At 34.0% G+C, this 14,756-nt stretch overlaps 1 protein-coding gene across 3 annotated transcripts in view; it reads right to left on the bottom strand.

Moving 5' to 3' along the window:
- Positions 1-321: 321 nt before the first annotated feature.
- LOC123677608 (monocarboxylate transporter 12) overlaps positions 322-14,756 on the bottom strand; it is a 32,172-nt gene continuing 17,737 nt past the window's right edge. For all 3 annotated transcript variants that reach the window (XM_045614241.1, XM_045614242.1, XM_045614243.1), the window contains exons 3-6: positions 6,342-6,461; positions 3,443-4,636; positions 1,722-1,922; positions 322-1,551 (exon numbers count right to left, since the gene is read on the bottom strand). In XM_045614241.1, the coding sequence (XP_045470197.1) occupies positions 1,394-1,551; positions 1,722-1,922; positions 3,443-4,636; positions 6,342-6,461 (1,673 nt within the window). In that variant the 3' untranslated portion in view covers positions 322-1,393. The remainder of the gene's footprint in view (positions 1,552-1,721; positions 1,923-3,442; positions 4,637-6,341; positions 6,462-14,756) is intronic.

Raw genomic sequence — 14,756 nt, 5'->3', positions numbered from 1 at the left:
AAGTATATCTAAGTTACTTCTTATATATTTTAACTAGGTCTTCTCAGCCAATACACAAGGTGTTTCATCATGGAATCGCTAATGTAAGGTATCACCAGTATAGCAACTCAGTGGTTCCTGCCATATACACCTCCGTAGCGACTTTGCCGTAGAACGGTTGGATTTATGATTCAAGCGGTGTCGTTCTGCAATGTATTGCGCAGGGTGCTGCGCCATCTCTCGAACCAGCAAAGAGTCTCCACAATATAACGGAATATTAAGGATTTAGATATTATGGGATTATTGAAGGATAATGGGGTACAATGAAATAAAACTAGTAACTTCATATCGAGTTTTAATAAAACAACGTCTTTCTAATAAGATAATTATAGAAACTTTTATTTGGTAGACAGAAAATCTTGAAAATAGCAAATGAACAATTTTAAAAAGTAGATAATAATAAAAACGTATATATTCAATAATGTAAATAGAATTGTGGAAAACTTGAAATATTCCAAAGAAAACTAAAACATCAGTCGTGAAAAATGCACTTGATATAGGGAAGTGTAAAAAGTTTATATCAAGAATATACCAATCTTATATCTCTATATATATATTTTATCTGAATGTACCTATACCTAATGATATTGTTTGAAGTGTATCACATTTAACGTACAATATTAAGTGATTGTATCCAATATTTGAGTTCGCAAGGCATTTCAAGAGGCCTCTCAAAGATATTAAAATTTACATTTTGTTGAAATTCTCCGATTACTTAAACTTATTTGTATTGAAACCTATTGTTGAGTAATATCTGTGAGTTATATTAACAATTCAATGATTTAATTAAATATAGATAATGTATTTCGGTATATACAATCTTAAGATAACGTTTACTTTAACCAACTTGAACAAATACTGGAATTCATTATCAGTTGATCCTAAACATGATCATTCGTTTCCTTAATTCTAAACGAAGTCAACAACGCACACAAGTCGTACACCACGCAATCACCTTTTTATTCAATCAATATTTACATCTTAAGGGCTAAAATCGTGAATAAATAGCTCAAATCACATTTCAAATTCTTACTGCCAATCTGCACTGCAGACATAATAATAATAAAGAACGATAAAAAAAATTTCATGATGGCACATAAATGGTAACTTGATTCCATAAAAATGCTCACCAAGTCCAAAAAAACCTGGTGAAGCCATAACCCAATCAAATCTATCAACAGGATCACAAATCGAGTGTAAAAAAAAACAACTATCGAACAAAAACAGTGAACACCAATCACCTTTGGTGGTCACCAGTGATGAGGAGTCCGTTTTCGAAGATATGTATTTTGGGAGTCAACTCAGGTTATATTGTTGTGTAACTATGAAAACTATCATAGGAGAACAGTAATGGCTATATTTCCACAGGTACCGCTGATGTTTTCTTCGATCTCTTCTCGAGATACCTTTGAACTGAAGGGATGATGAAGAGCATGATGCCACTCATTGCAATGGTGACTCCTGATAAGTAGAAGGCGTAGTCGTATGACAGAAACATATCATACAAGGCACCTGAAGAAGAAAAAAAAATTTAATATAAAATTTTTAAGAAGACTTGTAGAATAGTAAGTCATTTTCGAGAGTCGGCTGGACAGAATTTAGTCCAAGATAATCGATCAATGGGCCAAACTCAAAATTCGAAAATTACAGACATTTGTGCAGAATGATGTTCCTTTACTTACCTCCCAATGGTGGACCTACAAGGGATGCGATCCCTTGGAACAGAAGGAGAAGCCCGAAGGCATTGGTCAATTTTTCTAAACCTAGAAGATCTACAAGGATGACAGACGTAAGGCCAACGTACACACCAATGGTTGATCCAAAGACACTCGCGTAGATAGCCAAACTGGTGAAATCGTTGCAAAATGCACAGCCCATGGTCGCTGAAACACAAGATTCATCATTCATGGTTATTATTAAACATAATTTCTCTAATGGACTAGTTTAGTGATGTTGATAATACTATATTTGACACGATAGAATTAAAATATAGAGCAAAACTGATAAATCAGTGAAAGAATTTGGAAAATCCATCAATAAATGACTGAGAAATAGATTATTTAAATTTACGTATTTTAGCGCGGAACGTCTTTGGTCTGTGACGTCACGGCACTTGCCTGTAATCGCTACACCATAAATTACGTTTAAATACTTAGCCGCGCCAAGGCTCTCGCGCCGTTTGTAGTTGTACAGTGTAGTTTTAACTCGAGTTTTGTTTTTATGTCACCATAATGGAAGAAGGCTTCGTGAAAGGACAAAGTGAAAATTTGCCTAAAATAGAAATATTCGCAGTGATGGAGTTTTTTTCTTCAAATCCATCTTATGTCAGTGCTGAAATAAAAGGAGTTAAACTTTTCAAGTAAGTATCTACTTTTGAGTTTGCTTCATCATGGTTCAACTTATAACGATGATTTATTTGAAAAACGTTTCATAAACTGTTTGTAGTTGAGTACTGGTTGTTGAAGTCTATCAATGGCAAAACAAATTTATGTCAGGAGTAAAAAGTAAAAAGAGAAAAAGTAATTTATATGTATGTATATAGTAAGTTATTTCAGCCATCGTGTAACGAACAAACCACGACACGAACGGCACAAGTGATTGTACACCAATTAATTCGTAAGCACTCTGCGAATAACAGTCGTCTAGTGTGTGACGTCACGCCACTTACACGTACTATGAAATTATTCTTCCAAGCGCAACTTCAAAGTCCCATAACTTTTTCATTTCTAGAGATATTTCAATGATTCTTCCACATTTTTGTTTCATTTGACTTAAATTTTTAGAATTAATCCTTAACAAAAAAATGAAAACAGGAAAATAAAATGTCAAATTATGTTGTCCCTGTGGGTAAAGGAGGAAGTATAATGTCCAACCTACACCTATCATATAGAAATGATTGAATTTATTTCCTTCAGTTCTTTCTATTAGTTCTAAAAAGAATGTTCCATGTGGACTAGGTACTTATGCCATCTAGATTAATCAGCTTCCAACTGCTGGACCACCCAGCTTATTTTTCAGATCTGGCTATCAGTGATTACTGTTTTTTTTGCAGACCTCAAAAGAATGTTCCACGGAAAAAAAGTTTAGCTCTAATTAAGAAGTGATTGCAGAAGTTATAGGAGCGTTGGAGTACATGTATTACTCTTGAAGGTAACTATGGTGACGATTAAAGTTGAATTTGTAAGAAAAAAATATGTTTTCACGAGTTGAGCCTGGGACTCTTTGAGTTGAGGTATTAAATTTATTGATTAGGTAGTCTGCTAACTAGGTAGATGTACTAGTTTCTCTCAAAATAGGCATTGTGGTTAATTGAATGTGAATTTTTATAAGCGAACCCTTTGTCCCTTTGTAAGAGAATGGGTAAATGGATTCTGTATCAATAAGGAAATCAGCTGTAACTTACCTATACCACATAAAGTGAGAGACCAATTGTAGATGTGCAGCCTATTCACCCAAGGCTTATCCGAGAGATACCCCAACACTATCCTTCCAATCGTGTTAGCAATACCGACGATGGACAGCAACATACTCCCCTCCTCGGTAGTCAAACCCATAGCTTTCGCCCGCGGCACCAAGAACACGTACGGTATGTTGAAACCGATGCTCGTCAAGAAGTTACTGATCGTGAACAGGATGAAGATCACGTCCGTGAACAGGGAAAAGTCCAGCATCTCCTTCATCGTCTCCTTGGTCTCGGGAGAGCATCGGATGCCACATAGACTAGTCTCGATTTCTTCTTCTTCCTCGTACCTTCGCTTCTTATAGTGTATGCTGGATTTCCTCTCCAGAAAGGAGGACTCTTCGCCCGTTCGGTTCTTGAGGTCCAGCTTGGACCTGTAGGAGGGTATGTTGAGCAAGCTGCCCTGATAGAAGACATCCGGTTTGTCCAAGGGGCCGTGTTTGCGGAAGTGTTGACTGCCGTAGGAAGACTTGGAGTTGGCCGCCAGCATCGGCTGGCTGAACGCCAGTCTGGCGCCGCTTTTGCTCTGAAACTTGGACACGTGAACGTGCGCGCTTCCGTTCTGCTCCTGTCTGTGGGAGCTCGACTTGGGCAAGGAAAAGTGCGCCACGCTGTGAGGCCTGTGCATCTTGCCGTTGGTCAGGGATTTGGAGAACTTGTGCAGGTCGTGGTCGGACACGTGGATGTCGACCCCGCCTTCAGCGGCCTTGAGCTGGAGTCGGTTGTTCTCGCTGTCCACCTCTTTGACCTCGTCGTATTCGAGGGGTCGAAAGAGAGAGCCGAAGATCATGCACTCCAGGACGATGCCGCTGATGATTAGGATGGATCCTCGCCATCCGAACTCGTGGAGGAGGTAGGTGATCAAGGGGGCGAAGACGAAGGTGCCGAATCCCGAACCACACACCGCGATGCCTGTGGCTAGTGATCTTCTCTTCTCGAAGTAGGTTGTGACGCTGACAATGGCCGGTAGGTAGATGAGACCGAAACCCAAACCGGCTCCTATGCCGATGGTGACGATGAGGAAGTTGACGTTTCTGGCAAAGCACGATATGATTAGGCATATGCTACCGAAGATGGCGCCTCCTATGGTGACTGGCCTGCAGCCGTATTTGTTGACTAGAGAACTCGAGAGTGGACCTGGAAGATATAACGATATGTTATGCGCTGCGAAGGATCATTTTGAGCATTACTGATTTTACATTGTGTATCTAGTAGTAAGAGCTATACATTTCCAGATTAGAATCTGAATTGCAAAGCCGAGACCAATACTTTGGACTTCTAGAATGTGTTTTTACTACGAGGTATTCAGATGATGTTCAGATCAGTTGGACACTACCAGAGATGGTAAATGCGGCTGAAAATGTCATTTTGAATTTGTTCCCAAATGAATCCAAGGAAAAAGATGAATATCTTACAAATGTTTCTTAGGGAAAAAAGTCAACCTCCTGATCTGAAAATGTGATGATTTTATGCTTCTTCCATTGGTCTACGAAGTTGAAAGCATCATGTATAGCTTACAAGCTACACTTAATACAAAATAAGATGTTGATGTATTTTAGAATATTTTATTATTTTGAATAATGTCTTCTTTTGAATCGTCAGTACCTAGGTATATACAACTCCAGTAGGTATAAATTTTGGAAGCTTCAGCCGAAAAATTGACTTTTTCGGACCGAAAACAGTCCAGGAAAGTTCATTGCAAAGCGACGAATCAGCATACTGGATTAATATATTTTGTGGTCTGAATTTGCTTCGAGAAAGGAGACATTCTTGGGCGATTCAGGAAATTGAACTTTTATTATTTTGTTTCCTTGATTGTTTGCTTTAGAAATCTATAGAGTTAGAGGGGTTAAATTTTCTTTTCTTCGAAAGGCAAGTTACGAACCCAATTCCAGGATTTGAATTCTAAAAGGCTATTCTAACATGGTAGATACTTATAGCAAAATTAAAATTAATAGCTAATTTTAACAAACAACAAAACCATCGTAGTATCACCTACATGTCCTTGTTTTATGAAAAGCAAGTATTCTCGATAATTTGAAATTGCAACTGATCAATGACTAATAAAAACGTGATTTGTTCTTACGTAGAATGATTGAGAGAATTGTCAAGGGATTCAACTTGTATGTTTTGCATTTTCATTAACATCAACGGATTTGTGATTGAAGTTAGCGTTTGTTTATCTTATCAAGAATGTTTACATATGCATTAAAACCAGTGAACCTCGCCAGTAGTCCTTGAAAACAAAAGAAGAACCTAATGAATGATCTAATAATGGATTCCGTATTCAAATAAAGCAAAAAAATTGTGTATTTGTTTGATCAATAGCTTTAATACTTGATGGCATATTTGATCGTACATTTTTGAGACAAATAGCTTTGTATTGAAATGATGAATTTTCACTGTATATACAGAGTGATATATTAGGTACATATCTTCAATCTCTGAATTGTAGATCCTAAATATAATCATTCTGCCTAACTTCCCATATACGAAGATTGTTAATTTTCAATTGGGAAATTGTAAAAATTCAAAAAATTTATTGCAAATATTTAAATCAATATTTATATTTAGAACACCCAGTATCTCGGAAACTAGCAATATTCGTATAAGACATGTGGGGCAGAATCGTCATATTTTGATTCTCTACAATGATCACGATCAAAAGGTCTGATTGTTCTCAAAAATACAAGAGATAAACCTTACCTTAGGTACATAAAAAATTATTTCAAATTCACTGATCAAAATTCATGCTTCAACCGTTTCCGGTATTTGAATTTCAGAGCATTAATTCATGGAATAGGAAATAAAATCATACTGAACTGAACCTAAAGTGTTTTACCTGAACATAATGTAACTCCAACAAGGGTTGATAAAATCCATGACGTTTTACTTTTGCCTTCGTTGAAATAAGTCAAAAATTCATCGTAAAATATTCCAAAAGAGTACGTAACACCATCATCTGAAAAAAAAAAATGTGATTGTTAGTGATACTTCAAAACTTTAAAAATTCTATGATTATTCCCTAAATTTAGTGAAATTGTAACTGGCCTAAAACGATTGGATTCGATTCATTGATGAATAATTCAAGGATAACATCAAAATCATCTCTCAAACGGTGGCTTGAAACTTTCAGGGCAGGCTTAGGTTCTGAATGACACGGTCAATTTATTTTATGTACAAAATCGGTTCAATGGTTTCGAAAGTATACCCATATTAAATTTTTTTATGTGATTTTTAATAATATGAATGATACATTCAATGACATATTCATTGCGAATATAACTCAGGATTTTATACTATTCTTTGCCGTATATGAACTCATTTAAAATTGCTATTACTACTAACAATTTTATACCATATTTATAATTACGTATGTAGATAATCTACAGGAAGAATGAGAAGAGGGTGTGAGGTGTGCCGACCAAGGGTCTCAAAATAGAATCACGAAGGACTTAAGAGAACGTTCAACTGTTTATTTTTGTACCGTTCTTATATGGCAAACTAGCTACCTATTAGGAAGATCTATGATTACGATAAATTCATGTAAGGCGATAATATTTCATATGAAATACGAAGGAATCATTCAACATTTTTTAATTAATTGGAAATTCTGAAAAGATCCTCAGAATATTAGTTTGCCTGTAGCAAATATCGATTAATGTTTCATTGTCTACTGGTTATTAACTTTCTGTAAAGAAAAACTAGGTACAGAGATAGAGATATGATATACATGCTGTTATTTATAATTATAACCTTCAGCAACAGATATACTCTTCCAACCACCAGGACGTTTTAGCGTTGTCATAATGTCTCCAGATTTTGCCAGAAGAGTTCCTGATGTTTGAGGCAGACATTGACCTGTATATTTTACTGGATCGCATAAACCTAGATAGATAATTGGGATTTTGCCAACTGTTGTAAAGTACAACGGACTCAGCTATAAGTCAGAAAAAGCCTTTTTCTGGACAATCTCGTCGGCGTAAATACATGCATTCTGTTATCAGACTATTCATTTCGTATTCTTGAAAAATAGTGACAACGAGTTTTTCATTTGTTTTTGTCTCTGGTAAATTTACTAAAATAACTGACTTTTTATCATCTGATTGCGTATAATTACTTCACAAGTTCTTACCGTCGATTTTCACCAATTAACATCGACTAATAATGGAACTTTGAACTTTAAAATATCTCATTCGGTGTTTTATGAATGAATTTCAGAATTGTCAAAACTTTGAACTTGTTTTGACTGATATCTTTCCGATTCTTGATTAAAATATTCGTCCAACTTTTGGCACCGATGTTGATTTACCATCAAAGGTATCCTTACCATAATGAACTCGGAGGAAATGTTTCACAGAATATCCGAGCAGAACATTTTCATTAATATGTTCGACACAATTTTCTGCTTTCCATTTCACAACACTTTTGTACTCCTTGTCTTAGTATTTTCATGGCCTTTTTGGCAATAAAGTATCCTACTGCCTTCATTGTTTTTCTAAAATATATTCGGTGTTTTGAAGTCTAAATATATATAGACTAAACGTTGGCTTAGTCCAATTTGGTTGCCTGATTTCAATGGTTCTAAATTGAAATTGAACATATTTCTAAAATTTTACAATTTCTTCAATATTTTCAGTTTTCCAGAGCAACGATTGTGAGTTCCATAGGAAATTAATATACATGCACCAAATTAAATAGAAATGAATTTTTGGATGGTAAGATATAAAAGTTTGTATGCAAAACGGTGGTATTAAGAGATGAAGATGCCTTCGAGCGATTCACAATTCTTCGGACTATAGACGCCTTTGGGTTTGCAAGGCGTCACCTTCAGAGCATAAACATTAACTTAATCCTCTTGATATAATACATAAATACCTTGGTACATAAATAACTAATAATGACCCCCAACTAACTTACTGACGTCTCCATAATATATTTTATTTCACAAATATTGAAAAGCAACAGAGAATTTTGATATATTTGTAAGCAAAATCAAATAAATACATTTAATTATAAAATATATATTTTTACTACAATTTTTTATGATAATGTCTTGTGTATTTGTGATATTTGTATTTATATCACTTTTCTCAATAGTTAAATGATTTATTCATACAAGGAAAAAATAATTGGAATGTTAAACTACGCCATAAGCACCAAGAACGAGACTTACTGATCTGAGACAATAATAATGTCTTCGATCGGTAAAATATGGTCACCGCTCTTGATATTCAATAAATTATTGTTCCTGAACGTACACCCAGCAGCACACCTTCGAAAGTAATTTCGAACTATAAATCTCCTATAGGAAGATGAACATGACACTTCGAAATGACGTATAGGACCTCCGAATGATGAACCTACTTATATTCGGGAGCCTGTGAAGTGCCCTACAATACTGCCGACCTCTTCAATCTCATTGTTCCCATTTCTAAGAATACCGAATACGTGTGAAACTCCAGGAAATAGATCCCTTTGTTGTTTCCGACCAATTTCGGCAGAGATCATGGTCGTACATCAAAAGGGAATCGGGAAGTAAATTTAATTCAATTCGAACTTATAATGAATATTTATAATAGCTATCTTGCCGAGTAGTTTAATTTTAATGGATCAGGATGCGAAAATCTTCAATGGGTGATTCTACATGTCAAAATGCAAAAATGAGTATCTATTGATATTAATTTTAGAAAAAAAAATGGTACGCCACTGAGATATTTGAAACTGAAAATCATATTTCAATTTGTGACAAGAATCTCTCATTCCTTATTTTCGTATGAGGTGTCATTTTTATGCAAAAAAAAGACATCTCAACATTAATACATAATACAGAACTATCTGATAATAGAAAATTCATTGAAGGAATGAAAAATACGTTTTGAGATTTTTTTTTGCATAAAAACGACGCCTCATATGAAAAAAAGCATGAGAGATTTTTTGTCAGAAATTGAACTTGACTTTTTCAATTTCAAATTGAGAGTTAAAAAATTCGTATTCGGAATAATCAAATTCAAATTTTCCTTTTATGTGAGTTCATTATTTCATTTTTTGCATTCAAAAAAATAATTTTGAAAATATTTCGAATCTTTTATTTGATATCGATCATTTTTTAAAATCGAACTTTGGCATAGATTCGTTCGCTTCTCCTTTTTAACACACAAAGATGTGTGAATTTCATAGAAAAAATCAAATTGAATGGAAATAAATATCCCATTTTGAAAATGATTATTCCCAATTCAAATGTGTTTAGTCTCAATTTGGAGTTGAAAAGTTAGTTGAATTATTATTTTAACCGATTACAATGAAAAATTCAGAAAAAAATCATTATTTCTCCGGCAAATCCGTTTATTCTGCCATATCTTGTAGAACATCGGTTTCACACAAATTTCATGGTTATCTTTCATTATTACATATATGTTTCTCCTGTCGCGGATGAATCTATTATCATTTCTGCCAACCAACTTTTTTCAATGAAAAAATTATTAAACGATTTTTATGGAAATATTCCATTAATTTCAATAAAAATTCAGTGAATAAAGAGAAAATAATGTATAACGTATTCGTACAGAAGGCTCATTCTATCATCGGTTCATTCTTTCCGAGGAAGAATATCAAGTAACTATTCTGCAATTACCTACATGTATAAACCAGATAAACCGACACATATCAAGCAAATAAATGTAATAAACTCAAAATTGTTCAATTCTTGAGAGCAAGTTTCCCTTGACAATTAATATTGGTCATTGCCTTGGTATTTATAAAATTCTAGTATCACCTGAATAGACTTTGAAGTAAATATGCCCGATTTTTAGTACTTGGATGTATGTGTAATAAACTGCATTTTATAGGTTACTGGTTTTCTGATACACTCAACTGCATCGTATTCGCGAATAATTTTCAATGGGTGATAAATCCCTATGATTGATGCACTATTACGTACTTATATGCAGCCATTTCTTTCATCCTATTTTGACATTGCAATATTTCAAATCTTCGAAGAAGTCGTAGAATGGTTTGAAGAGATCTAGAGCTTTCTACACAGAAATAACTCGTAATGTTATTTCTGTTGTTTTTTTCGATTTATTTTTTCATCTGTTTATTATGTTTTTTCCTTGATTCTTTAATCATTTCCTTCAATATTTGTGGGTCAGATTCACTAGTCAGCAAGAAATAGTCTCTGTATGTTCGATTTTTGGATTCCGACGAATATTAAATCGAAATTAACTATTTTCAGACTGACCTTCCCACACGAAAACTTTGCAAATCATCCGATGACATTCGGCTTTTACGAGGAGAATCCAAAACCAAAAATATAAACACTCATTCTAATTCTAACTGATCTTGCAACGCCGACACGATTCACTTTCGCTGAAAAAGTCAACAACACTGCTGAACGGAAATAGCCCCTTGTCCTTAAAATAATTTGTACAGTATCATTCCTGAAAAATTGGAAACCATTCAATGAAACGCTGCATTACTATGAATAGTAAATTCCTGAGTATGATTTGGAAAAAGTTACCTGCTAATTAACTTACAACTGTCAGCAATGTAAGTTGAATGATTCTGTGGTTTTGAATAGAAATTGGGATTTTCACAGATTAGAACTATTTTATATCATTTCTTCTCCAAACTGTTGAGTATTGAGATTTATGTGAGAACTTTTATTCATAAGTTTTTTTACTCCCAGAGTCCTCTCTATTTCAAACTTAAATCTTAAACATTTAAAACAAAAGCAGATGATGATACCTTGTAATAATTTAAGGAGAAAATCCTTCTGAAGTTTTACCAGTTGTAGTAATTGAATTGAAAAAAAATTGCAATTTGGCACAATCATCAAATATTTCTGCCTTTTCGACAAACCATTCAACCCTTTCCATTTTAAGTATGACTAGGTACTATTTGCGATGAAACATGCAAGTCGGCAAAACCAACAACAGATGAATTTTTCAGCGTTAAAATTTTGACGTTTCTCAATTCAAGATAGTTAAGGAAATAATTATTTGCCAAATATTCAATTGTAAATAGCATCTTGAACTTATTTGTCCTTCATTCATTCGAAAAATGGACCACCAAGAAAGGGATAGTTTCGGAAATATTTCCTGGAAATGAAATTGTCAATCTGGTGCCTCTTAGAACCACAAAAACCAAAAACCAGAACATCTGTGTGGAATCAGTTTTCGGAATTCCTACTGAACAGAAACTACTCCTTAGGTCGGAGAAACAACTTCACAAAAATTAAGAAGACTTCGCTTTTAATATGAAGACGAATATAATAAATAGGCTGTAAGACCAATACACAGATAATTCAAGAAAAGGTTTTCAATGAATATAATCGATCTGTTTCAAGGCTTAATATTCAGTTCTGCCTCGAAGCGCAGAAAGTAGCAGAATTGACTAGAAAAAAAGATAATCGACAGAAAAGTCAACTCTTACAATGAAGATAATTTTTTTTACGTATATATATATGCTCCTTCGAATTGGCTTGGGGTGGCAATAATAAAGCTAATTGCTCAATTTATAATTTCCAAAAACATCAGCGAAAAATATTTTAATGAGCACGAAAATGTTCAAAATAACGAACCATTCCCATAGAAGATCTGCCATTTCATCATTGGCCAAGAAAGTACTCAATCAAAATTAAGGGGCATTCGAGTGCACACTCCTCAAAAAACCATATCTGCAACAAGATGTGGAACATAATTTGAAATTTGTTCAAAATCACATATCTGCTGCCAATAAAAATTCTTAGAAAATAGTAACAGGATTGCATCATCCATTATAGATCCGATTCCGTCAACTGAAATCGAGAGCAATACTCCCCAAATAATTAACTGCAACAATTGTAATTTAAGCTCAAATTTTACTCGAAACGTGAATTCAAGAAATCACAGGATCCAATTCAACAATTTATCATTGTTTTATTAATTTTCGACCAATATTCTCGTGAAATGTTCATATTGAATACCATTTGGGATACATTTTAAGTTGGTAAAATTTTTGGATTGTTATATTCAAGTTTGTTGCTTTTCGGCAATTTGGCTCATGAGAAATAAAAAAGTCATTCACGAAATTGCCGAGCAAGAAAATCTTAATCGTGAAATTTTGACGGCCCAATTTTATCTCTACTGGTATGACATATGATCATTTCAATACAATAAAAAAAAACTCATAAACTACATAATCTGGATATTTAGTCCTCACAACTAATAAATTAGATTTTATGCCTACAAGATCTATCAAGAAAGAAAGTTCAAAATTCTGTGAAAAATTTCATACTATCCCCTGCATATTGTAGAATCTGAAACTCGAAAATACAATTTTTTTCTTCTGGTCATGTAGTTTACTTATTGATCATTGCAAAATCAGAGCATCTTGCATCAATCAGTATGTTTCATTGAACTCGTTTAGTGTACTATGAATCATTTATTCAACTTATCTCTTTCACACGTAATGTATTTCCCAGTATTTCCATATGAGTATACGATAGGTCATAATCTAAAAATGCAAGTTTGTTGGGATTTACTGCATTATTATCTTTGTCTGGGTTTACATTAATGTTCAAGAAGTAAAAAACAACAAGAAGCACGGTGAATTTCACACTATGGTATCATTAAAAAGAGCGGTTTACAATATCTTTATGGATTCGAACCTAAGAACCCTACTTTTTCAAAATTAAGTGTAAGCTTCTGAATATAGGTATTTCAAAACTTATAACTCAGAAAATACAAGAGCTTCTAATTATGTTGTTCCAAGTTTGCCAAAAAATTATAGATTTCGTTTTCAAGTGAAGAGTTTAAACACTGTAAAACTGACTTTTCCTACTTATGAATTCTACTTTGATTTCTCAATTTAGTTGGGGTTACTTTTATGCCGTGGAAACGAGCGGCACAAAAGGTAAACGGATTGAAATGGAAATCTCAGATTCTCTGAAGCCGGAAAATGGCAGAGACAGACGACCTTTCCTTGTGAAAAGTCACCCGTAACGATGAGGCTTGATGTTTAAATTTCAGTTGATGGCGAACGCAGAATGAACTCGTAGAAAAGATTCATTAATTTTCGTTTTCGTATATAAATATAACCATCAGGATGAATCCAAACAATGAAAAGCTTATTTTTCTTGGAGAACATGGGAGATAATTATCTGCGTTGGTAGGAGATAATTTGGAAATTGTCGACTTTTAACCGAGACAACTGTGAATCAACAATATTTATTAATAACTAAGAAGCTTCATTACTCTTCCTAAATATGATAAACACTCCAAATTTAGGCCATTTTCCTTTTGTATCCTTACATAAAACGTATGTCTCAAAAATTCTAGCGAAAAGGATCGGGCAACAGCCTAATAAAAACATTGTCACCGGTTGATTTTTCTAAATTTTTCGTATTTTGTAGAATATCACCTCCTGAACAAAAAAGCATATGGGTCCAACCCATTCCTATGACATTCCACAACGACAGCGATGATAGCGAAATATCTGAAAGTCATTCTTCAAGAAACGCCCTGTAACTAGAGAACGAATCAAGATATCTATTATCTGCCTCCTGATATCTAACTATTTTGAAAAAAGAGATCGGTGTCGATCATTGCACAATGAAAAAATAACAATAAGTAAAAGATTTTCATAAAGTCTTACTATTAGAGCTTTTATTTAGGCACCTACCCATCGAAATTATAAGATAATATTCTAAAACGAGTTGCAGAATGGGCTCGCTCCTATTCCAACACGAATGCGAAATTCAAAAACGAGCAACGAAGGAGCGAGTGTTGGAATTACCTTCTGCAACGAGTATTAGACGATATTTTCTCTATTTCAGTCCAGTTTTGTGAAATATTGTCGAAATTCAATGAAAACTTCAGATTATACATCCTAGTGACTTTTGTATTGTATCTTGGCCGTTGGTATGACTTACGAAAATTGACAGATTACGGAATTTGAATTTGAATCGTACGTTTCGAATTTTCAAATAATTTATACTTACGCATTAAGTTCGTGAATTAAGTCTCACGAAATCGATTTAACACAACCAGCATTAAGAGAAATTGCGAATGAAGTTGCAGATCAATTCACTATATCCAAATTATATTGACAATTGAACAGTGTTGAAATTTGATAAGATCGGAACGGAAGTCAGTGTAGACAACCACAAAGCAAAAAATATAACTGAAAACGATGCTGTAATGAGATCATTACAGCACTGTATTTAGTACTGTAATGAAATAGAGAAACGCTTTTCTAAGCTCAATCGTTGTAAACT

Source organism: Harmonia axyridis, chromosome 4, assembly GCF_914767665.1.
Source record: "Harmonia axyridis chromosome 4, icHarAxyr1.1, whole genome shotgun sequence".
Taxonomy (NCBI): Eukaryota; Metazoa; Arthropoda; class Insecta; order Coleoptera; family Coccinellidae; genus Harmonia; species Harmonia axyridis.
This window is presented reverse-complemented; position numbering and strand designations above follow the sequence as displayed.